Below are 23,972 nucleotides of genomic sequence, written 5' to 3'. Positions count from 1 at the left end.
TTCTTTTTTTATTTAAAATTTTTAAGTCTATTTTTTATTTTGAGAGAGAAAGAGAGAGGGAGTGAGAGAATGAACAGGGGAGGGGCAGAGAGAGAGAGAGAGAGAGAGAGAGAGAATCCCAAGCAGGCTCTGTGCTGTCAGCACAGAGCCCCATGTGTGGCTCGATCTCATGAACCGTGAGATCATGACCTGAGCCGAAATCAGGAGTCTGGAGCTTAAATGACTCAGCCGCCCAGGCACCCCCACAATGTGGCACTTCTTTCTTTTTTTAATTTTTATTTATTTATTTTTGAGAGAGACAGAATGTGAATGGGGGAGGGGCAGAGAGAGAGAGGGAGACGCAGAATCCGGAGCAGGTTCCAGGCTCTGAGCTGTCACCATAGAGCCCAACGCCGGGCTTGAACCCATAAACTGTGAGATTGTGACCTCAGCCGAAGTCGGACGCTCAACCAACTGAACCACCCAGGTGCCCCCTTTATTCCAACATGGCTCTTCTTAAATGGTGCGTAAGCACACTACAGTCGTATTGAACCAGGGTATCTCCACGGCTGTACGCATCGCCATATGAGTCACTGTACATTTAAAGCTCAAATTGTGCTAACAAGTCTTCCAGGGTAAGACCAACTTCAAGATGGGGGCTGGTGTAGCAGATTCCCTAAGTGCGTGCTGTCTGGTGTCCGTGGAAAACCCTTTTGATTCACTCTGTTGTTAATGCCGACACCCCTCTCCCTCTTTCCATTAAGTGTAGAAAATGAACAAATCCTCCGGCCAGAGTCCATTTTGAACAACTTTTATTATACGTTTAGTGTTCTCTATACAAAAGAAATCAGTTGTTTTTTTTTTACAGTGATTCAAAAAAAAATTCTGAATAATTTGGCCTTTTCATTGCTCATGCAGTCAGTTTATAAGTCCACATATTAGATGGTCCTCCACGGCCCGGAAGTCTTCCCTGCTGAAGGTCACGCGTGACACCCTCAGATTCGCATCTGTCGCTGACAATGTTGGTTAATGCAAAATAACTCGCAAAAAGGAAAGAACATGATGTGAGAGGGGTTAAAACAAGGTCTGCCATGGAGAGTTAAATATTTAACCAATGGAAAAAAGATCAATTTGCAGGTGTGCGGGTACGCGGGAAGGCATGGAATCGTTGGGAAAATATATGCCCACCGGAAGGAACAACTTGGAATGGTTGTGGGAGGGGGCGTGTGCTGGGAGAGGCGGGGCAAAAGGTCCTCTGGGGCCAGCGTGGGTTGGGGGGGGGGGTGGGACCAGGACAGAAGGCGGCCACGTCCCAGGTGACTGATGCTCAGCTCAGGAGGAGTGTGAGTTGGCAAAGAGCTGGGAGCTGGGCAGAGGGACAACACTGACTGAGGACGTCGAATTTGGAGATCAGAACAAAAGAACAGGGGCAGGGCCATCCAATCGGCATCGTTTTTGAAAAAGAAACAGAGTAGGGCACAAAAGTCTGGATTTCTTCTCCCAGATTTTTGTGTTTATTGCTTCACTGAAGTCTTTACATGTGCTGAACTCCGGCCCAGCGGATCCCTCAGCACCCCGTGGCCGAGAGCCGGGCGGAGAGAGTGCCCGAGGGACACAGGATGCTGCGGGCCCCAAGTGTCCCGACACAAGAGATAACCACTCTAGAGTACAGTCTAGACTTCACAGTGACAAACGCCAGTCAGCTCGTCACTCTCTCCTGGCCTGGGTCGGGCCTTAACGGCGCAGCTGGCTTCACCACAGGCTGCCACAGACTGATCTTGGCCTCAGAAAAATCCTTTGTGTCTTTCATTTTGGGAGGCGTACGGGCAATGCAGAAGTGATAAGAGGTACGGAGAGCGAACCAGCGGGACGGATGTTAAGTTACACCTCTATTTCCAAGGAGGCAGCTGCGGTGAGATGAAGGAACCCTGGACAAGGAGTCAGAAGGCCTGAGTTCAAGCCCTACCCTCACCCTGATTTACCAGCCATGTGACCTTGGGCCAGCGCCTTCCCGTCCCTGGATTTTAGTGTCCTTGTCTGTACAATGAGTCATTCCCATTAGATCAGCTCTGTGATTCCTTTGCATGCTGAAATCTGAAGCTACCAAAACTACACACCTTGGGACCTACTTCGTTGCCACCCTCATCATTCCAGAACTTCTATTTAATGCTAACATGTTGATAGAGGTGCGCTGATTTGGGGTGTGGCTTGAGACACTGGTGGGGTCTTGTGGCTTCCCTGCATGGTTGTCCTTTCCTGCTGATCCTTCTCTGAACCTGTCTCAGGAAGGCTGTTCTCAACAAGGGGGAGAAGGAAGTGCGCTGGCCTGGCTTGGGCTGAACGGGCCAGCGACAGCTGGAAGGTTGGTCTAAACTCCCATGGGATGGATGGACCCTGCCTGGTTTAAGGGATGGGGCTGCCCAGGAGGTCGGCTCTGCCTAGGGCACGCATGGTCTACTCCTGACATTTCAAGGTTTTTCATTCATTCATTTGACTCCTCTTTTTTTTTTTTTTTTTTGAAATCAGGGACCTCCCTACATGCTTCTCCTAAGCCACCATGCAAAGCTCCACCAGGACCCTCCAGGTGATTTCTTCCTAGCAGAGCTGTGTGTGTTCGGCAGGAGCTGCAGGAGTGGTGAGCACAAGGTGTCACCAAGGGGGAGCAAGCCCTGTGCCAGCCTCCAGTGCCCTCCCACTGAGAAGTGACTCTCTGGCACCGGCCCTGCTGACCGAGAGCCTGGGGAGCCCCACCTCTTCTGTGTTAGTCAAGCAGCCTTGCAAAGACTGAGGCAAAGTGTTCCACTGCTTCCGTCCTGTGGGCTGTTTGTGACTCTCTGTGGCTTGGATCTGGTCCTGCAAGGGGCTCCAGGAGCCTTCAAGAGCCGCTGCCCATACTGCTTCTGGGGAAGGTGCCCTCTCCTTTGGGTCAGACCCCTTCTCAATTCTGTCTGCAGGAATCACCCAAACGGGGTCCAACCTGGGCGGCCCCCCTCCCCCTGCCCTGAGCGTCGATCGTACCCACACTCCACATCTCATCTCAAGTGGGCCAGGGTGTGAACTCCCGCTAAGGCAATGTCATAATCCATAGCGCTCCCTCTGAAAAGTGCCACCTTGCTCTGTGCACGCGCCAGGCGTGGGCATGCCCAAGCGTGGCTGCTGGGTGTGCGCAGGGCAGGCGGTCCCTCAGCTGGACCATCCACAAAAAGACTCAGATCTGTTTCCGGCCCTTTTCTCAGGCTGTGTTCAGGGCGACTACGAAAGCCGTATCCGGCCCAGGTTGCAGATACCCCTTGCAGGGTGAACGGTGTTGGCACTGGCTGCTTCTTGGACAGGTGGACACTTCTCCAGACGTTGGGACTTGCCAGGAGGGGGGTGGACCAGATGCCTCCAACCTCCCAGGGCAAAGACAAATGGAACGGGAAAGAGCTAGTCTGGTTTTCCCTTAACCTAACCTTAACCATCTCCTCAAAGCAAGGTAAGGAAAGGTGGGTCCCCTTCACCCGAACCCAGGCGAGGTGGGAGGCAGCTGTCCCCCGGCCCTGCAACGTGCCTCCTCCGGCACTGGCCGCCCTGCCCCTTCAGGTGGGCCCTTGCCCCTTGGTGGGGACAGGTATTTAAAGGCGGGACTAAATATGGGAGACGGCGGCACCAAAATTACAGACAAGTCAAGCAACTTGCCCCCAAGGGCAGCTCAAAGAGGCTTGGGAAGCGGTACTGGTACTGAACCCCACCCTGTGGTCTCTGACCATCCTGGTCCTGAGGTCTACGTGGTCCCCAGGGCCATGCGCTCTCTCTGAAGCTTCTCCCTTTGAGCCTGGAGCCGCCAGTGGCTTAAGCATTCGTCATGCTCCAGATCAGTGCCCACTGTGGACTGTCAGCCCTGTGAGGCGGGCGCTGCCCCCGACTATTCACCATGGTACCCTCTCCAGGTCTCGGAGCCCAGCTCAGACTGGATGTTCGAGACTACCTGGAGCCCACGAACGGACACACGAGGAAGGCCACAGCTCCTGTGGCTGAGCACTGCAGGTGGGACGGCAGCTCAGGTGGTGGGACTTCTAGGGTCGCTGCAAGATGACCCACACTTCCCCCGCCCCCCACCCCCAACAGCCAGGCAGGCGGAAGCACCGTGGAAGCACTGCCTTGTGGTTGGTACGTTTGCAGGTGGTCGCTCGAGAGCCCCGGCTGGCAGGGAGCGCTGGGCCACACTGCCTTCCTGCTGAGCTGGGTGGGCTCCACTCTGGGCTCCTTCTTCCCGCGAGGGCTGCTCCCTAACCCTGCAATCCACACGCCTCAGTATCTCTGCCTGGGGAGAACGGGTTCCCCGGGCTCAGGCTGGCTCTTGCCTGCCGGGAGGGCTGTGACGGGCGGCAGTGCGGGCAGCGTTCAGTATTCCCAGCACGACAGCCTCTCAAAGCGGCTGCTGGCCCTGCCTTCCTACGCGGAGGGGGATGGCTCAGAGCTGGCGGGACACAAACGAGGAGCGGACAGCTAAGGGAATCCTCTCTCCCCAAGACCCCGTGGCAGCACAAGCCCTTCTGCGGTCACCGGCTGTGCGGCAGTCACGGGACATCGCACGGTCCTCCCGCCCTACAGGCCTGCTTTCGGTGCAACATGGAATGAGGGCCTGAGAAACGGGCTAGTCTGCTCAGATCCAGAGTGTTTTCTGGAAAGGCTTGTCTTTGAATTCAGTTCGCAGGCACTCTTCCCTGACGTTCCCTTGAGGGACTCTGGGCAGACGCTGCAGGCGTGCCCCGCTGTATCCAGGCAGGTGACAGAGGAAAGCCGGGGGAGGGGGCCCCTGAGCTCACTCCTAGCCCCCCGTTATTCACCCTGTCCCCTTTCACCACAAGAGGGCTGCCCCCCGGGCTCCTAGGCTGCAAGCCTGGCCACGGCCTGGGCCAAAGGACAGTTACTTGCCCTCGGGTTCAAATAGCGTAATTGGCTCAGCTCTAGGCTATGATTTCTCACCCGCGGACAGAGTGTGTATGTCTATGGGCTTGACCCTCACTGACTGCTTATTAAGTGATGCAAGCAGTGCTAATACCTTTGTGGCTTGAACGTGTGGCAGACGATGGTTTAATAAGTTCTCTGAAGGACACAGCCCTGTTCCTGCCCAGGCTGCCCCCCCGGCAAGCAGCTGGAGGCTCTTATCGGACGCTGTGCGTGTGGCCGTTCCTAGGGGTCAGCCTCACCCTCCCGAAACCGACTCTAGCTGCAGCCACAGCTACCGGGCTGCTCTTAGGCTCAAGATCTCTCTCTGAGGCTAGGTACCTTTGGTTTCAAAAACGGATTAGGTGGGGAGGACGAAGGCAGAGCCTTTGGTCTCTGAGAACTGCGGTCCGCGAGGGTCTCCATCGGGGGCCACGGGTGGCAGGGCACGTGTCGAGCGGCTGCTTCTGGGTCTGCTGTGACGCTCGCATAGGCCGCCTCGGTCTCCTTGAGACAGACGTTGCTGGAGGCTTCAAGGCTTGCAGGGAGGGGCTGGGAACCTGGGAACTGCAGGGCCGGAATCAGAGCTGCATAAGGCATACGAAGGGCGCGGAGTCCCCAGGCCAGGCTCTACAGCACTGTCAGCGCGGTGTTCCCGCGGGCTCTCCTGATATGTAAATACCCCAAGGAAAGGACACACTGGTTCAGTCTCAGGGGCAGCCGGGCCCCATCCACGCACCGTGTAAAACACCGGTTTCAGCATCGTACAGAATTGAGCGAGATGCTGTCTGCTAGAGGCGAAAGGGGGAGCACCACCTGTCACCCCCAAACACACCAGCAAAGCTTTTGCGTCACGTGGTCCCATCTCTGTGAGGACAGCGGTGGAGATCCCCGACCGGGTGGCGGGGGGCACCCTCTGCCCTCCACGCAGCGGGCCAGGTCCCCTCTCCCACATCCTGGGTTTCACTGATGGGGAGGAAGGATGTCGAAACCCAGTCCTTGTCTTCTCTCTGGAGGTGAGCCCAGCTCCCCAGGGACCGGACGCCCGATTTTCTTCTGCTTGAGGTACACGGTCACTGGAGTTGAAGTCTTTCCCATCAGCGCCCACTCCTGTTCCTCAAACTCCTTCTTCAGAGTCAGTGCGGTTCTTGTCTTGGACGCTCTGGAGGAAGGGGCAGGGTGAGAGCAAGGAGCAAGAGGTAAGCCCACCTCCCAAGTGACCCAGAGCGAGGCGAGGCGGCCTGCCCACTCTCTCCCTGCCAAAAATACTGTCATTTTCCAGAAAGGAGCCAAGCCCAGCTCAGCAACTGACAAGGCCAAGGCGAACGGGTTGGGGGCAAGGGGAGGCATATGGCGAGAAAGGCATCCTTCGGAAATACATTGGCCCAGTGGTGGTTTGAATACTACAGCTTTTCTGTCTGTTCTTTTACAGATCGATCCTTCTGCCTCTCTGGGGGAGAATCCACTCATTCTTTCCTCATCCAGGGACATTTGTTCACCAGGAAAAGAAAATGGAGACGCTGGGTCTGGGTGGGGGGGGAGGGGCGGGGAAGATGCACAAAGCAAAAACAAAGACAACGCAAAGGGCCGTAACCAACAGAAACTGGTGAGTGTGAGTGTGTATGCCAAGGTCAAGGGCGGGCAGTGGGGGTGGAAGGCTCAAGGTGGCTGTGAAGCTGAGCAAAGGACTGGGGTCCCTCCAGCTGAGCTTAGCCAGGACTCTAGCTCTCCCACATGGTGGCACCTCGGGGGTGCAGGGGGGGTCAGCGGGAGGGGGCTTGTGGTTGGCTGGGTGGTCACTGGTCCTCACAGCTTGGCAGACCCCCACGTGGTACCCTTGTCCCTGAAGGTGGTGGTGGCTGTGTGGTAGGTCTGTAGTGGCTTCATCTCCCCCTCTCCCCTCCTCCCACTTGCAAAGTAGTGGCTGTGCCCTGGGCGGAGGGGCTCCATCAGGCCAGAGAATAGATGGCGTTGACAGGTGACGTGGCCTCCGAACTTTCATTGCCCTCTGTCTCCTCCTTGTCCTTTTTGACCGTGTACTGGCCGATGAAGGAGCCGTCCTCATTGAACTGCCCCTCGCCACCCTCGCCATAGTCCACCAGGCTGTCGTCACTCTCCTGTTGCTTGATGGTGCCGTCCAGGGACGTCTGGCTGCCCTGCAGGGGCTTGTTGTCCTCGTCACTGGCCAGAGAGAGACAGAGAATCAGGGCCTGGCCCAGCCCAGTGCGGCTTAAACCCACGCGGGGCGGAACAGGGCCGCTGGCCTCTTGCCAAGCCTATGTACTACACAGCTCAAGGAGGGTAGGACCTCAGAGGTCATCAGTCAACTCCCCCCGGCCCTCCCCTGCCTGGCTGGTTGACAGAAGGGAGCCTGAGGCCTGGAGAGGACAGGCGTCTTCCCCAAGCTGAGGCGACAAGTTGGTGCAGAGCTGGGCCTGGAGCCCACACTTTCTTTCTTTCTTTCTTTCTTTCTTTCTTTCTTTCTTTCTTTCTTTCTTTTTTTGCCGGGGATTATGATTTTAATTTTTTTTTTTAATTTTTTTTTCAACGTTTATTTATTTTTGGGACAGAGAGAGACAGAGCATGAACGGGGAGGGGCAGAGAGAGAGGGAGACACAGAATCGGAAACAGGCTCCAGGCTCTGAGCCATCAGCCCAGAGCCTGACGTGGGGCTCAAACTCACGGACTGCGAGATCGTGACCTGGCTGAAGTCGGACGCTTAACCGACTACGCCACCCAGGCGCCCCATGATTTTAATTTTTTATGGAGCCCACACTTCTGGACTCCTGGTCTCTTCAGGAGGCTGCGCTACTCTCTGGGGTAGGAGTGGGCAGAGGACAGCCACCCCAGAGCGAGGAGAGTCGCGTGCTTGTCAGACCAGGCAGGGCCAGAAGGGTCAAGTAGCTGGGGCCCCAGTCGCATGTGTGTCACTGCGTGGCTCTGCGGTCTTGGGAAAGCCTTTCCTCTCACTGGGCCTTAGTCTCTCCATCAAGAGGGGCTGAACTAGCTTTGACTCTCTGTGATCTGTGTGGCTTTGTCTAGAAAGGCTCTGTCCTTGACAAGAAAGCAATGGGCCGGGGCCACTGAGAAACAAACCTCTCCCTGCCTCTGCCCTTCTCGTCTTGGTGTGGTTTCTGTCGGCTCTCTGGTTTACCAGCGAGCAGGTGCTCTTGCCTGGGGGCAAGCGAAAGAGGGTGCAACGCGGGGAGGGGCACGCACACGAGCGTGTGTCGCCAGCAACTTGAGACAAAGCCCCGTGAGTCTCAGGGGGTCCTGCCCAGCCTCTTTGGAGGCCCCCGGGTCCTGCCCCTCAGCCCCTCCTGGGCAAGGGGAGCTGGCAGGCTGGGGGCTAAAGTGGCATCTCTACCTGCTGGGATGCCTGCTGTGCCCCGCCCCCCCAGAAGTGAGACACCCCCAGCAGCCAGTGTCTGCTCAAGCGCCACATCCCCTCCCTTGGCTGCAAAACTCTCTACCCTTTTGGCTCGGAGGGGGTCCAGGTGCTGCTGGCTGCACTTCAGAGGGGAGACGCCGCCCCCCCCCACCCCCCCCGCAGGAGGCAGCCGGGCCACCAGCGGGAATCTGGGTCCCGGCAGGCGGGACCACAGCGGTGCCAGGCGGTATGGGCAGACACACAACGTCCCCTCCCTGGCCCCCGGGCCACGCTTAGCCCTTTCTGGACGTGTGTGGAAACAACCGGCTGAGTTGCCATTATAGTCGGCACTGCGTGTTGGCTTCTAACAGCAGTGCTGGGCAGGGACAGCTGTCAGGGGAGGGTCTGGAGCCAGAGCCTGAACTGGGTGTTAGTAGATGGAAAGCTATTAGCCCGCTCCCTCTTGTGCCCCATTAACTCCGCCTGCGTTCTCCGATGGCAGCGCTACGGGAGAGGCAGGCCTAGTGAGGCAAGCAGGTCTCTAGGGCTAACCTAAGTCTCGATGGGGAGTGGGGCTCACGTTTTGAAATGAGCAGCTTCTAATTACTGGGTTCTTGCCCCATTCACCGACCTTTTTCACATGTACTCCTTCCCAGGAGCGTGGGGATTGTGTCTATGTGCTTCTAGGGGATTCCAGGGACCTAAGCCAAACGTGGCCAATGGCCCAGCTCGGGTGGGAGGCAGAGGGAGGGGTCCTCGGTGTGTCAGATTCTTGTGGAGAATGAGGATCCCAAGCTGGGAAGAAAGACCTCTTCTACGGGAAGCTCGAAAGGAACCAGGATGACGGGGGGGCCCTAGACACCTGTCCGCCCATCTTCCCCGAGACCCCGGAGAAACAGGTGGGCACACAAGGCGGAGAGAAGCAGACCCACCAGAGAGGTGCTTCACTGCTGAGCCCAAACCGAGGCGCGTGTGTGCGTGGTGTGTGGGCCCGTGGATGCATCTGTGTGTGTATATCCAGCCTCAGTGTGGGTGGGCCAGGGGAGCGGGTGGGGAGAAGGCAGGTGTTCTTGCCCAACAGCTTTGGTGTCTGGGGGAGGAGAGGCGCCTGAGGAAGCAGCTTCTCATAGCACAGGTTGCCTGGCCCTGAATACGAGGAGGGCCTCACCCCTCTTCTATGGCTGCACTGAGGGTCTGGGGGAGGGAAGTTCCATGTCCTTCAGAACTGATGGCCAGGGAATAGCTCTCAGCCCCTGGGGAAGATGGGCCCCAGCAGGGGTGCTGAGGACAGTCAGGGGAGGGGCCTCTCGTGTTTGCCCTCTTAAGAGGCTCTTGGAGATGTCGGGACTGGATGGATGGACGTACGTAAGCGTCCAGATGGACTCCTGGGTGGGCAGTGTCTTTGCCGCCCGTTGAGCTGACTCTGCCTGTCCGGCTGCTGCTGAGCACAGTGGCGGAGGCCGAGGATAGGATAAGGAGAGGTCAGGGGAAGGCGGGGTGATGTCACCCCAGGGAGTAACAGGGTGGGGGTGGGGAAGCAGGGCTCCGATCAGAGCATTTCCTTCCGCCCCCCTTGGTCTGGGAATGAGACTCCAGGACCCGCCCAGCATCTTTCCTTAACTCAACATACATTTGCCTTCAAAAGGGAGATTACAACTTTGTTACGCCCGATATGAAGGCCCATCCAGGTCTGATGGGGGTTGTGATGTTGCCCACTAGCAGTAGCTGGAAGTCGGGCCCCTGGCTTCTCCAGCTGTGCCACCAGCTCACTGGGTGGCAGATGTGGGTGGGCGTCCTGGGCAGGTCACTTCCCTGCCTGGGCCTCAGTCCTCTGATTTGAGATGGGCACTGGCCAGAGGCCTCTCCAAGGCCTGTTCGGGGCTAGAGCCCAGAGATATCATTCAAGTTCATGAGGAAAAGGTCTAGAACCTCCCCACCCGCCACATCTAACACTACCCCTCATTTCTCACGGAGTTAGTTGGGCTCTCAAGACAACGTCCATTCCCTGGGCGGTTGTCTACAGGGTCAGGGTGGGGGTGTGGGCAGAGAGAAAGCCAACAGCTCGTTTCGTAGCAAGGGGGTTCCCAGCATGTGCTCTCGCACTAAAAAGGTGAAAACATACAAATAAGGAGCTCGAAAAAAATCTGAGTTGTGCAGCTGCATGAATGAAATGCTGTTCCTCAAATCAGCGTCGGTCTTGCCTTCAAGGAGGCAGCCGTGTCCGGCGCAATCGGGACAAGCAGAGGCCGTCCGAGAGGCAGAAGTGACAGACCAATGGATGACAAGGGGGCAGTGAGGACAGCCGCCTACCCGACGCGGGGGTGACCAGGAGTCAAACAGATCACGCACCTGTAGTCAAAGGAGCCATCCTCTTCCTTGGGGTCTTCAGGGCCAAGGGGAACATCCTTCTTTTCTCGCACTTGGTCGGTAAGAGAAGCAAAGACACAGACACGATGATTATGCCTCTGCTCCTTGGGACCCTGACTGCACGGTCAAGGCACCACCTCTGGGCTCAGCAACACTCTCCCTCTCAACGAGGCGCCATCAATGCCTCCCTCGTCCTTCCCTGGCTTCACCGGGTGTCAAGTTCATGGCGCCACTGCTTCCTCATGGCTGCGGATTCTGCACATCTCCACTGGCAGCTGAAATGTCCTCCCACCTGGCTCCCCACCACCTCTCCGTGAGGTTGGCCACGAACACCCAATGGATGCGACCCTCCCTTGGTCTGCCGTCTCTTATCATAATTTGCGTCTGTCTCTTAAAAGCCCCTAGCAGAGTGCCCTGGGCAGAGGGCAGAGGGCCCTACGCTCCGTACGCACCTCCAGGAATGGAAAATGCTTTCACATCTGTGACCTCACTTGTTTGTGAGACTCCCTGTCCCTATACCTCCTGTGTGATTTTGTACACACCCCTCCAAGGCCCTGTTTCATGCTGTGACGTTCCTTCTGTGCCCAATGCAGTGTGTTGAGGGACAGATCATCTTTCTTCTGGTGTCCTGAGCACTCAGCACAGAGCCTGGCACACAATGGACACTTACGCGGATGGCTCTTTATGTATCCTTCCTGAGGTAGAGGGCAGGAGAATCGCCCCATTTAAGGAGAGGGAAACTGAGCCCTTGGAAAATGAAGAACATGTCATATAACTAGTAACTGAAAAAAGTCTAGAGTGAAAGCTACAGCCCAGGCCTCATGGTTCACTCATCTTTCTACTGGACCAGGGCCCTACCCTGTATCTAGAGGGAAGGCAGTAAGCCTTGAGAGCTTTCTGGAAGGGAACACTTTCTACACGGGCAAAGGAAGGCTCAGAGTTTATCTGATGAGTGGGGGGTTGGGGGTGAGCTCAGTAAGGCCGTTCTACTCCCTGACTCTAGAGCTTTCTCTCTTATAGAAGAAAAACAATCCCAACACAGCACAACCAAGTGAAAGAAAACGTCATTTGCCAATGAAGAATTAGAATTTCCTGCCCTTCCTCACAAACAGGCATGTGCCTCACTTCAAGGAGATTCTTTAGAATCCTGGGGTCTGAGGGAATGTGGGCAGGGGAAGGAAATAAAAGAATCTTCTCTCTGCGTTGAGTTTTAGGGGGCCCCCAGAGGAGGACTTGTTTAGAGGCCGGGAGAGGCAGGCATTTGGGGAGCACGGGCTGTGCTTTACGGGGCAGGGAGTAATTTCATTTTGCAGACCAGCAGGATTTTCACTCTCTGGGTCATCCATTATCCTGTCTCCTGTCATCCTACCCACCCCCTCACAGACAGATGGCTTTCTTGCCCCTGTTTGAAAAACAATCAATATTTCCAGAAGCAAGAATGCCAGAGGTCCTTGTCCTTGACCTTGGTTTGTCTGGGCTGGTGGTTCTTGAGGCCCCCAGAAGAGAAATGGCGCTTTGGGACTCTCTGGGAAGCCCAAAGCTCCTTCAGGACCGAGGGAGTCTGTATCACGCAAGCCACCCCTCAGCCTCTGCCTGCCCTTCACGCAGGAGCTCCTGAGCCTCTGTTGGGGTATCTGTCATTACAGCCCAGTGACCGAGAGCCTCACGGGTGTGCTTCTTCCCTCCAGACCCTCCCCTCTCCATTCTGTCTCTCGCAGAGAAAATACCTTTCTTCCTTCTTCCTTGGGACACAGGATCCTAATGGGATTCAGGTTGAAACAAGTCAATTTGCTAAGCAGATGGATGGTGTGCCAAGGGGAGGGAAGGTCATTCTTAATAGGAGCCAGCGTTCCTTCTAGCCCCTCTTTGGAGCTGCCTGGACCACGCCGTCCGCCCACCTCGGGCGAGCTTAATTAACTCAAGTGCTCTCCGGCACCTCTCAGATGCACAGACCAGGCAGGAGGACTGTACGTCCGGGCTCACGGGGAGAACAGAACACCCCCCAGACCCGGCAGGGGACCCAGCGGCTCCCTGGAAAGCCTGCCAGCCCCACCCCCCCAAGCCCACTCGCCTGTTACATCTTACCTGGGTACTTGCCACCTCGACTCCTCTTGATGAAACAGACAATGAGCAGGATCAGTACCAGGAGGGCGATGGCGCACATGAGCCCGATGAACCAGCCCTGGGTGGCGATGTCCGCCTGGTTGTTGGTGTAAGCTGGTGGGGGAGGGAGGGCCGGAAGCAAACACGTGAATGATTTCCCACGGGAGAAGGTGAGGAGGGGAAGGTGAGGCTATTTCACGTCGATGTTCCTCCTGGAGCCTTACGCTACCACCTAGCAGCCCTCTGGCCCAAACTACCCCACCACAGGGACCAAGAGAAAATAATTAAAGAGCCAAGGTCAGAAGGTCAGAAAAGAGGCACAGGAAAGGGGTAGAGGGAGCAGAATAAGCAGCAGAAGGCTGAACAGGTCCTTCAGGAAGGGAAAGTGTCCTAAGGATGGGGCATGGCGTTCTTGCAACCCAGACGGCTGGTCACGGCCCGGTGGGGACTGAGGGAAGGCCGGGATCGGCCCCGGAGGTACGATTCCCCGCGGACGAGCTTGGGGTGAGGAAACGGGACTCTGCTACCCACCAGGGAACGGGGGCCATGGTTAACATGGCAAAAACCTGTCAGAAGAACACCTTCGCAGGCCTGCACGGGCACAGAACGGCAACCTTTCCCACCAACCTGGCCCCAAAGCCAACCGGGCTTCTGGGCAGTGGGTCTGGGCAGGGTGTGGCTCCAGGATGCCCTGTGCGTTCTCACGCTCCCCCAACTGGATCGGGCGTTCCCTGACAGCAGAGACAGTCCCCGTGCGGGTACCCGGATGGGCTGGCGGCACGGCGGGGGCGGGGGCCGTGCCTTCAGCGTCCAGCCACTTGCAAGCCATTTCCAACGCGTGGAGGTCCCCCCCGCCCCCGCCCCCAATCCCCATGACAATGAGTCCCTCTCTGTCCCTTCCCAGTGCTCGTGAAGACATGTCCCCGTGTGGGCTGACCCCTTCACAATCCAAGGGGCACTTGGATGGGCCAAGAGGACAGCAGCTCAGGTGTCCTCTGCAGGTATTCTGGATGACCCAACGGTTGGCATGAGGGTTTGGGAAGGGGTGTGGCGTGGGCAAAACCCACTCACCCTACTCCTTTCTGTGGATTAGAGAACAGCAGCGGCTCCCAGCCTGCCACGGAAACCGAGACTTGGGAGGAGCGGCAGGATCCAAGCAACTGAGCCAACTCAAAGTAGCCCCGGGACCAGCCTGGTGAGCCGAGGGGCGTCTCACAGAGCCAGGTGACAGCAGGGTCCCAGAGAGCCCATGGAGCCCCGGGCCAAGGCACGGGACCTCCTCCTGGGGACGAGCACGAGGAACAGAGGGGGTGACCAGGAGCCCTCATGCTCCAGGGTCTCCATCACATGCTTTTTTGTGGGGGAGGGGTCTGGGTGCGATCCTACCCTTTGCTCTTCCTGGGCACAGAAACTGTCTTTAGAGCCTTCTCTGTGCCTGGGCAAGGGAATGCACCAAGAAGAGGGTGGACAAATGGGGCAGACTGACAAATAAGTGCTTTCGTGCTCTCTGTGCTCTGGCTGCCCTGGCGTGATTACCCGATCTGTGTATGTTGTGCGGGGATGGCCCATCCCTCCCACCCCTACCCCTGCAGGCTGTTCCATGAAAGGTGCTAGAGAGATCCTCCCCAAGCCCCTCGGAGGAGCAAACCACTTCCTTGCTTCAACCCTCCAATGTTTTCCATTGTTACTGGGTGAAAAGCTAGATTTCTGTCCTGTCCTGGCAGGCCCCACCCGAGCTGGCCCCGGACATTTCTCCAGTCCGGTCTTCTACCCTCACTCCTCTAGCCACACTGGCCACTCACGTCCCTACCTCAGGGCCTTGGCATCTGCCGCTCTTTCTTCAGACGGCCGCCTCGGCAAATGTCACCTCCTCTTAGAAAGGCCTTCCCAGACCTTCACAGCTAAAGCCAAAGCCCCCTCCCCCAACCAGCCACTCGGGTTTCTCTCTCTCACAGCACCTGTTCCCACCGGATACGGTCCCACTATCACAGTGCACACTCGGAAGCACCTCCTGTGGGCTAGTCACGGCTCTGAGTACGTCTCCACCCAGCATCTAATTCGAGCCTCACAATCCCATCAGGTGGGCTTTATTAGCTCTATTTTACCGATGAGAAAACTAAGGCACAGAGATTTTACGTGATTTGCTCAAGGCAAAGAGCTCGTAAGCTACGTGTTCCTCGACTGGGCCTTTGCTGCTGCCCGCCCATCTCTCCATCCCCCTCTCACCATCCTCCCACACTGCTCCTCCCTCTCCGCGCTGCCCCACGCTACCCTCTCCCTGGGTGGGCGGCTTTCCCCCTTCCACTCGGGTGACCACCGAAACCTCAGAGTCTCCACAGCTGTCCCTTCCTCCATGGCACTGGTGGCAGCTCTCCCTTCCTGGGTGGCTCAGTCCTAGAAGGACGTCAAGCCCTCCAGCATCTTCCTCTTTGCTGCCTCCTCCCCTCTGCTCTTAAATACAGCGAAGCTTCCAGCATCTTAAAAGAAAAACCCTAGAGGCAGCCGCCAGTCTTTTCAGCTCTAGCGCAGGCACTGTCCTTTTACAGGTGAACTCCTTCACCTTGCACGGTCTCCAGTTCCTGTCACCATCTTTCTCCGATCCCGACGGGAAAACCTCAAGCCCCTCTCTACTCAGTGCTTCAACTGCTATCACGGAGTGGGTCTTTCCCCAGACGACCTCTACAGCCTTGGCTCCTCCCCTCACCTGTCCTCCGGTCCTGACTTCCCAACGGGCGATCCCTTTGTTCACCTCGCATTGTCCCTCCAGCCAGTTCTGCAGCTGTAAGCCCAGTGCTCCCAGCTAACATCCTCCCAACATCTCCTCCGGTGCTCTGTCTGCTTGACACATCGTGTATTATGCTCCCGGGACACCTTTGTCATGCCTGGCCTTCCGGGCACTTGGTTCTTCCCCTCCCCCCCCCACCCATGCCCTTCTTGCTCTCTACCTTTCCACATTCCACCCCACCTTCCCGAATCTCCCACTCCTCCGGCTTACAGCAATGTCAGAATTCACCCGTTTATTTCACGAAATGTAATACTCAGTTGCTCTGTTTCCTGGGTCCTGATTTCCAACTATACTATTCAAGGCTTGAGAACAGGGGAGTCTTTGAGCCCCCCTAGGGCTTAGCACGATGCTGGTCACCTAACAAGTAGGCGGTGAACACTTATGAATGATCAGTTTAATCCTAACTTAATATGGTTAGCTTGGGACACCGACCGGGGTCACTGGGAAATTGGCTTGGCCATGCGCCACACCCCGAGTCTGGATGGTGGTGCCTGTCCTTTGCAGAGCATTTGGTTCGTAGGTGTGCAGTGACCTGTTTGCTCCCCAACAAGCCACCTCCACGAGCCTCTTGGGAGAGAAGGTCACAATTCCAGGGAGAGTGGCCACACGGGCAAAGAATTTTCTGCGAGGTTTGGACACAGAAGCCTGTTCAAATCCAAGTGGGTGTTGTAACTATGAGTAGTGCTGGATGTTAATTAAATTTTTTGTGGAGGTCATTTTGCAATATATACATATAGCCTATCATTATACTGTACGCCTGAAACGAATACGATGTTATATGCCAACAATATCTCAGAAAAAACCCAAACCCAAACCCAAACCCAAACCCGAACCAAATGGGATCTGGGGTAAGGTAGGTTCAACTGGACCCCATCAAAATGATTTAGTTTCTCAAGTACCGAGAGCAATTTAGGACCAGATGATCTCACGGAGGACGTGACCCGACAGAGTGGACTCTGAGAGACGGAAGGCACTGTAGGGAGGTTTCAGGGTTATTACATTTGGCCGCCGACACCATTCTTAATCGATCTGTTCAACGTGTTTCAAGATTCCTAATGGACACAGTAATGACAACGTTCAAAGACCAGGGTGTGCTTACACTCACCACCTTCCGCTGGAACAGGGAGCCAGAACAGCACCTGCTCATCCGGCCCACAACGTCTGGCCAACTCAGGTCCAAGTGCCTCTGACTCTAGACCAGAGGCCATATTTCGTGTGCCTTCCACACCACACCCTACAAGACTGCTCAGAAATGGGCCATTCGTCTGCAAGACAGGCAGTTCTCACGACTCAAAGGCCAGTCACTCAACGTCCGCAGAAGAATTACATTTCACAAACAGGGGGAGGTGAGCAAATAGAACAGGGGCAGACTTCCTTCAAATGCGCTTAGGCTTGGGGCGCCTGGGTGGTGCAGTCGGTTAAGCGTCCGACTTCAGCCAGGTCACTATCTCGCGGTCCGGGAGTTCGAGCCCCGCGTAGGGCTCTGGGCTGATGGCTCAGAGCCTGGAGCCTGTTTCCGATTCTGTGTCTCCCTCTCTCTCTCTGCCCCTCCCCCGTTCATGCTCTGTCTCTCTCTGTCCCAAAAATAAATAAACGTTGAAAAAAAAAATAAAAAAAAAATGCGCTTAGGCTTAGCTGCTCTTAGTTAAGGACCATCCGATGCCTCTGTATCACCACCGTGCCCCATCCCGGGTTTCTTCCAAACACAGCAGGAAACTGACCACAGTGAGGTCCCCTAATGTCCCTCCTCCCACTTTCCTGAGGTCTGAGGCAGTCTGCTGTCTGTCCCACTGGCCCACTGTCAGCACCTGGGTGCTGCCCTCGCCCCACCCTGCTGACCCCAGCCGACCCCAGGACAGAAGAGCTCATGAGCCCCTTAGAGTCCAGGGCTATGTGCGTGTGGCCCCTTGGGTCTCTTTGGCTTTAAAAGCTTCAAGGAGGTGATTAACTTTCCATGTGGGATCTTTCCGGTGAGGGTCAGGGAACCAGTTAGCATTCCTCGTGGTTTCCTTCTATTTCCCCCCTGAACCACTGCTGCGTGTCTGGGTCTGTGGACTAAAGTGATGGCCTGTGGTCACCTAAATGACCAGTGGTCGGACCCAGAGATGCTCATAAACTCTTGCTTTGATGAGACCCTGGGACCTAGGGAATCGTGTGAAGTTGGCTTTGGACTCCACCCGCAGGATACACAGCGTGCGTTTTCGAAGAATCCGGACACACACAGGCACACACAAACTTGAGAAAAGGAACATATTTCCTTTCCCTGTGTGGTTTGCACATAGTAATTTCTAGCCAGCCAGTGAGGTAAGTGAACAATATGTACTCAGAGCTCGGGTCACAAACCCGCCCACCCCGGCGTGCACCTGGAGGAGTCTGGGAAAACTCACTCTGAAAGCAATCTATCAGGATCAGTCTCTCCAGACCAACCACAGGAAAAGAGAGAAGAACACTGAGTCAATGTTCAGAAGTGTATTATCCATCATCTTTTTTTTTTTTTCTCCCCGTACCGCATGTTTGATCCCTAGAGGCAGACTGGGACATCCCTGAGGGCGGGCACTGGCCCTTTTCTCCCTGGTTCTTTCTCTTCAGCCCTCACTCTCAGCCCCAGGACTTAGCCCCGGGAGAAGTCTAGAAGCAGACTGCACTGGCTTTCGTAGCCTTCCCTAGGAGGCGGTTCCAGGCTCGAATCTTATCTGTGCCTCCTGCCTCTGTGCTGGACTCAAGTTGATAATGAAGCAAAATTAAACGTACGCTCCGATGAGCAAGAGCTTGAGACCCCGACTGGGTCGGGCAGAGCCCAGCCACCTGCTCTACTTGGTCAACTGTCCAGTTCCCTTGCTTGGCTCCCAAGCTGGCCTGGCCCCTCGCTCAGACATCCTGCCTGAGTTGGCTGGGCTAGCCTCAAGCAGGCAGCCGGACTCAGACTCCCTGAGTCTTGACAGCATGAACGTGGGCAGGATAGGCCGGAGGCATGGGGAGGAGGTTGGAACGTCCAGACCAGGAGGGACCAGGCTAGAAGGGGTGGAGTGAGACATTTATACAATTGGGTGGTGAATCTCAAGATGCAGGCTACCAGGATCAGCCTGGCCACAGGAAGAGTAATGAATAACGGAGTCAACATTCATAAGGTCATATGAATCATTGTGTGTTTCCCCCCACCCCCGCCATGCTCCTATCTCCTAACTTGCACCTGATTAGGACATCCTGGGGGCAGGACCTGGTCCCTTTCTCTCTTTGGCTCTTTCCCCCCACCCTCACCCTTTGCCTCAGGGCTGAGCACGGCCACCTGCCTGGCTGACCGTGAAGATACACACAAACAGATGAGCAGGTGGCCTCAAGTCTCCAGACTGCCTGCCCGCCCAGACCTTATACCATTTACTGAGCCCCTAGTGGCCTGTTCATTTGGCACACTGAGGTTGCTTCTCTAGCTACAGCCGAAGTCCCTTTCGAGCCAGGACTATCCTCCTCCTGGAGAGCTCCTTCCTCCTCCCCAGCATGACAGAAAGTCAACTACTTTTAAGCCATGGCAAGCTGGGGACAAAAAAACTAAACCAGGATAAAGCCCCGAACAATTCGTGTCACACACTTTGGAACTTTTTTTTTTTTTTAAACAGATGACAGTGGCAGGGCAGTGACACACATGCCGATCCTGGGAAGATTTCTGGGTCAAGACCCTTGGGTGGCCCTATCCCTTAATTCCACGTCCTGCGCACACAGGGCAGGCTGCTCTGCACTCCGGCAGCCCCCAGACCCACTCGCAGCGCCCACGATCGCACACACACCAAGCCCTCGTGTTGTCGGCACAGCCAGGGGGCCAGGCGGCCTCCTCTGTCCTTGTTTCCTTCTGACTCCCCACGCGTCGCCACGGGGTCAGAAGGGCACTCTCCACTTCCGCTGTGCATGCACTCTGGCTCCTCCTGGCTTTCTGGGAGCTGCGGACTGACTAAGAGCTGAGACACGCCATGCAAGGTGGGGGATGGGTGGGATGAGTCTTCTTTCCAAGGAGAAGAGACAAGCAGGAAGCTGAGGATGGAATGAAATGCCCCATGCTTGCAGGGGACGGCCAGGCCAGATCCCCTCTCACCTGTACTGGTCATAAAGGTGATGACGGTACTGCTGATGCCCTCGTTGTCCCGGGAATAAACGCGCAACGTGTATGTCATCCCGGGATAGAGGTCTGTCAGCTGTATAGGCTGGGCCTGGGCCTTAACAGGGACAGTTTTTTTCGTATGGTTGCCTGGGGAACAGAAACCTCAGTCAGCCTGGGGCCAGGCAGGAGGAGCTGGGGAGGCAGTGCTTAGGGTCCTGGTCACCTGTCAAAGGCAGAAGCGTGGGGGATGGGGCCGGGCCATCGCGCAGACTAGGAGGTCACCAGGCAGCGCCACCAGCCCTTCCACGCGACGCTGAGTCTCCTACGTGACGGCCCTTCGGCCAACGGCACTATTCTTTCTCAAGCCGCCTTCCCCCACTACAGCCTTGGCACTAAACGTGATGACCTACTTCCTGCTCCTACAGAGCCTGTCAGTCAATGCTCTGTTGTCCTGGGGGTGACAAACTTCCCGCGTGGGAGCTTTCTGGTGAGGCTCGGAGAGCCAGTTAGCATCCCTCATGGTAACTGGAGGGGAGGCAGGACCCCAGTCCTTGGCTCTCACTCCTGGTTTCACCTCTCATTTCTTGCTGTGTGGAGAATCCACACCGCAGGAGAAGGGAGCGCCCTTGTTATCGGGGTGTAGGGCGAACGGTGGTTATAGGAAGCTGAAATAGTAAGGGCCAAACTAGGGACGAGAGTCGGTGGATGTGAACCCTTCCGACCACGGAGAACTAAGACTTGGCTTTGCTCGTTCCTTAGAGATATTCTGGCTGAGTTAGCTGGCTTAGTTGCTAGACAACAACGTGGTGGGGCTGAGTCCTCAGGAACAGGGGCCTTCTCTCAAAGAAGGAGATACGTTGACCACCCCCTACAGCGTAATGAATATGACCCTGGATCCCAAGATCCAATAAAGAGTGAACAGCTCAGCTCAAGCCACCGGCTCTCCGCGACAAGCGACCCTGGTCTGTGCCTTGGACCGTAGGGCACTGGCATCCCTCTGTGAGCAAAACACGGTGGTACCCAAAGTCTGAACTGAACTAGTGAAGAAACCAGAAACCAGACACTAGTGGATTCTGAGCTAAGGAAAGCCACACAGAGTGAGCTTTGGCTCTTATGGGGGCTGTTCGGAACCCTCATCCTGGGCAGGAAACGGACGAAGGGCCCCGCTACCCGGGTCCTCCCCAGCGCATGCAACCCTAGACCTCCACTAATGGCTTCGGAAGCCCTCTTCCTTCTCCTTCGACTGCTGTTCCCACCCCACTGCCGCCTGAGTGCGTATCGATTTCATTAAGTCATAATTAAGCCGGGCTAACAGGCCCCTCTGAGCCTGGGGGAGTTCACAGGATCTCTTTAATGGCATCTACGCTACCCACCGCAGCTGCCGCCGGGCCCCGCTCAGCAATGCTTACTGTCGATGTACTCAACCACAAAGTCAGTTCCGGGCCCGAAATTGTGCTTCCAGGTGATGTTGGCCCATTTACTGTTGGGGAGGACCGTGACGTTCCATATGGACTGCCTGTCGGGGGCTGGTGGGCAGGTTAGAAGAGGGGTTAGTGATGAGGAGACAGGCAGCTCCGGAGACACACGCGTGCACACACACATGCACACACACACATACACACGCGTGCGCGGCTCGGAAGGGGAAGAGTCAGAAGTGGCTGTGCAGGGGGCCCGACAGCGCTCCAAGCTGCAGCCTTGGTGGCCAGGCCAGAGGTCGCCATCCAGGTACGAGCGGGCGCAGACAGGAGGACCTGTATGTGAGGGAGAGCTGGAAACTGTGTGTCCACACAGGTGGGGGTAGGAATGAAAGAGGGGGTCTTGATCCATGCCATGGGAGGCTCGGACCTGGGCTCTTTCCCTTTTTTGATCCTTTGTCATGGGTTGGAAAGGTGCAGTAAAACCCGGACGCTGGGCAAAGCTCCCCTGGCCATCCTACAGACAGAGGGGCAAAGAGGTGCCAGCCTCTCTCCCTTCAACTACAGACACTCTACAGGAAGGACAGCGGGCTCTTTAGAAACCCCTCAAGAGTCGTGATGTGTAGAAAGTTCAGGACCAAACGTGGGAAAGCCTTACAGGGCTCCTGAACCGGGAGAACGGTAACGCAGACAGGTGATTCGGGAGTCCCTGGGTCAGCACGATCCTGGATTGTGTGGAACATGGCCTCAGATTGTTTAAGGGGACTTGGGGTCAACAACCCCAGGGTCCCAAGTAGAGACAGTATGAGCCCCTCCTCTCCCTCTCATGGGCTAGGTGGGAACCAAAGAAGAGAACTCCTTCTTGACCCCCAATCCCCAGCGTTTGAGACACCAGAAGAATCCAATTTTTTTTTGGCTCCTCAGCACTAAATTGTCTTTCAGGCTTGATCTCCATGCAGTACGGAAGACATTAATTATCTAGTTCCTATGAGCTGGGAGCCACTTTATCAAAGCCACCGCACTGTCTGAAACCATAGCCTGTGGACAGGAGAGTGGCACTAATCTTCAAACGTAATCATTTTTCAAGAGTCCCAGCAGTCTGATTACCCCATTTCCCGGCAAAGATTTAATAGTGGAGTACTAGCATGAAGCCTTGTATTTCAAAGACTTTACAAGTGTGGCTCCTGTATATTTTATTAGCATGCAAGGGGGCACTGTCACTAACTCACTTGTCAAATATAAATGAATAGAGTACATTGGTGATGCATTTATTCATTATCCATTTGACATGTGACTGAGTCTGCAGGGCTGGGGAAGCGATAAAAGATCTCCTGGTCTTTACTTCAAAGGGGGTGCCTTCTCTACTACAACCTTGTCAGTTGCGGGTTGCCCCAGGTGAATGATTCATGTCAGGTGAGGGGCCAAGAAAGATTCCACTGATGGCGCCACAGGGCATTCTCCATGGGGAGGGCAGAAGATAGGCTTCTTTACTTATCTGCCAGGTGTTTCCATTGTACTGGCGGCTTTAAGCCACCCCAAATCCCAGCTCCTTGGAATCTCACGACTCTTGCTAGTGGGAATGAATTATGAGAACTCATGATTTGGGAACTTGAGCTTCTTCTTCCTCAGCTCTGGGGCCTGGAAATAGCCAGAGAATTTGGGTTTACACAGTTTGGCCACCAATACAATAACTGACCCAAATCTGACGCTCGTAAAGGGCGTGGAGACTGGGGCATGACTGGAGCAGAATGACACAGAGGTGGGAGCTGGGGGAAGGCAGTGCCACTGCTAAAGAACTGAAAAGCTCAGAGAGGAAGACCAAGAAGGAGAGCTATCAATTACTATAAAACACAAAAGGCGTGAGAGGAAGCATGGATTGTTCTGCGGGCTCCCAGAAAGGGAGAATTAGGGGGTATCCCCTGAAATCTGAAAGAGACAAGTTAAGGCCAAATAAAAAGCCCCGTTTCACCCTAAAGGAAAGGAAATTCAGGAAACACTGGGTCCTAAGATATAAGACATGAAAAAGCTGAAAGCCGGTTAAAAAAGTCGTGGCTGGCAGAACCACTCTCCTGTACTGAGGGAAGTGAGGATGTTTGCGGGGTGTCCCCAGGCTCTAAAGATAAATTCAGGGGCACAGGCAGGTCCTCTGCAGCGTCTTGGACAGTTAGAAGTCGCGTGTGAGCGTCAATGGGGCTAGTCCTATGTGGCAGCAAGGCCGATCTTTCCAGAGGGCAGTAACTCTGCTGGGAGGCAAGGTCCAGTCCCCTACTTCCTTCTCTGTGCATCTGTTCTGTGACCTCCAAGCATTCACGGGGACACAGGGCCCTGCTATCATGCAAAGATGCCTCATCGTGGCCCCAAAGAACACCCGACACCAAACTACCGGTGGGAGCTTCTGATGGCCTGCCAGGCTTCTGCTCAGCCAACGTCTTCCTAAAGTCCGTATTGTTTCAATTCTGGATATTGTATCTTTAAAGCAAATCCGTGCCTTCAAGGCCTGAGGAACACCTGTCCCCGATGTATCACTCGCCTCCCCTTTGGGCTCAGGTAACTGAATTAAAGACAATACTCACAGGGTGCATTAAGCCTCCACCCTCATTCAGGTGCTGAGCCGTGAGGCCTCGGAAGGTAAAGGGACTTGCCCAGGACGCAGAGGGGTCTACAGTCCTACAGCTGCTGGCGGAGGGCTCTGGATGCCTCCTGCGTCCCCTGCCAGCTGCATCACACTGTTTTTATAGCTGGCCCGTGGGCTCTGTGAACTAGAGGCCCTCCCCTGGATGGTAATGCAAGAGTGTTTGATGCTTGGTTCTTAGAGGGACGGCTAAATTGCCCAGGGGTTCTCCTCAGGCTGGAAGGACAGAGCTTTCTGGCCTGGCTGCACACGGGACAGCACATTTTCTGGGCTCAGCAGGCCAGCCCTGGAATCAATTCTTA

The 23,972-nt window shown here is 55.7% G+C and overlaps 2 protein-coding genes across 22 annotated transcripts in view; one reads left to right on the top strand and one right to left on the bottom strand.

Moving 5' to 3' along the window:
• Window positions 1–774: 774 nt before the first annotated feature.
• The window catches only part of NFASC (neurofascin), a 183,556-nt gene continuing 160,358 nt past the window's right edge, over window positions 775–23,972 (bottom strand). For 10 of the 18 annotated variants that reach the window (XM_023247774.2, XM_023247779.2, XM_023247776.2 and 7 more), the window contains 5 exons: window positions 21,033–21,149; window positions 19,618–19,770; window positions 12,731–12,862; window positions 10,628–10,697; window positions 775–7,089 (listed from right to left, as the gene is read on the bottom strand). In XM_023247774.2, the coding sequence (XP_023103542.2) occupies window positions 6,858–7,089; window positions 10,628–10,697; window positions 12,731–12,862; window positions 19,618–19,770; window positions 21,033–21,149 (704 nt within the window). In that variant the 3' untranslated portion in view covers window positions 775–6,857. The remainder of the gene's footprint in view (window positions 7,090–10,627; window positions 10,698–12,730; window positions 12,863–19,617; window positions 19,771–21,032; window positions 21,150–23,972) is intronic. The other 8 variants (XM_023247780.2, XM_023247787.2, XM_023247788.2 and 5 more) reach the window with 1 other exon arrangement.
• LOC123382933 lies at window positions 7,070–17,048 on the top strand. 4 transcript variants are annotated; one of them, XR_006592119.1, is made up of 5 exons: window positions 7,070–7,209; window positions 13,653–13,749; window positions 13,842–13,972; window positions 14,704–14,828; window positions 15,295–17,048. XR_006592119.1 is itself a non-coding variant. In XM_045049415.1 (5 exons), exons 1-5 carry the CDS (start codon window positions 7,187–7,189, stop codon window positions 15,531–15,533), a joined length of 540 nt encoding a protein of 179 aa, XP_044905350.1. In that variant the 5' UTR covers window positions 7,076–7,186; the 3' UTR covers window positions 15,534–17,048. The 4 variants fall into 4 exon arrangements, 2 of the variants coding, with proteins under 2 accessions (XP_044905350.1, XP_044905351.1); XR_006592118.1 differs by having other exon boundaries at window positions 13,842–13,943; window positions 15,295–17,047; XM_045049415.1 differs by having other exon boundaries at window positions 7,076–7,209; window positions 13,842–13,943; window positions 14,704–14,782.

This window comes from Felis catus, chromosome F1 (genome assembly GCF_018350175.1).
Source record: "Felis catus isolate Fca126 chromosome F1, F.catus_Fca126_mat1.0, whole genome shotgun sequence".
NCBI lineage: Eukaryota > Metazoa > Chordata > Mammalia > Carnivora > Felidae > Felis > Felis catus.
This window is presented reverse-complemented; position numbering and strand designations above follow the sequence as displayed.

What these genes read in the sequence shown, in the direction of transcription:
- LOC123382933 (XM_045049416.1), top strand. Translation starts at nt 13,435, where the DNA reads ATGCCCTGTGCGTTCTCACGCTCCCCCAACTGGATCGGGCGTTCCCTG. An exon ending in AGCTCAGGTGTCCTCTGCAG is followed by an intron (nt 13,750 to 13,841) that starts GTATTCTGGATG and finishes TCTGTGGATTAG; the next exon opens with AGAACAGCAGCGGCTCCCAG. An exon ending in GTAGCCCCGGGACCAGCCTG is followed by an intron (nt 13,944 to 14,703) that starts GTGAGCCGAGGG and finishes TCTCTCTCACAG; the next exon opens with CACCTGTTCCCACCGGATAC.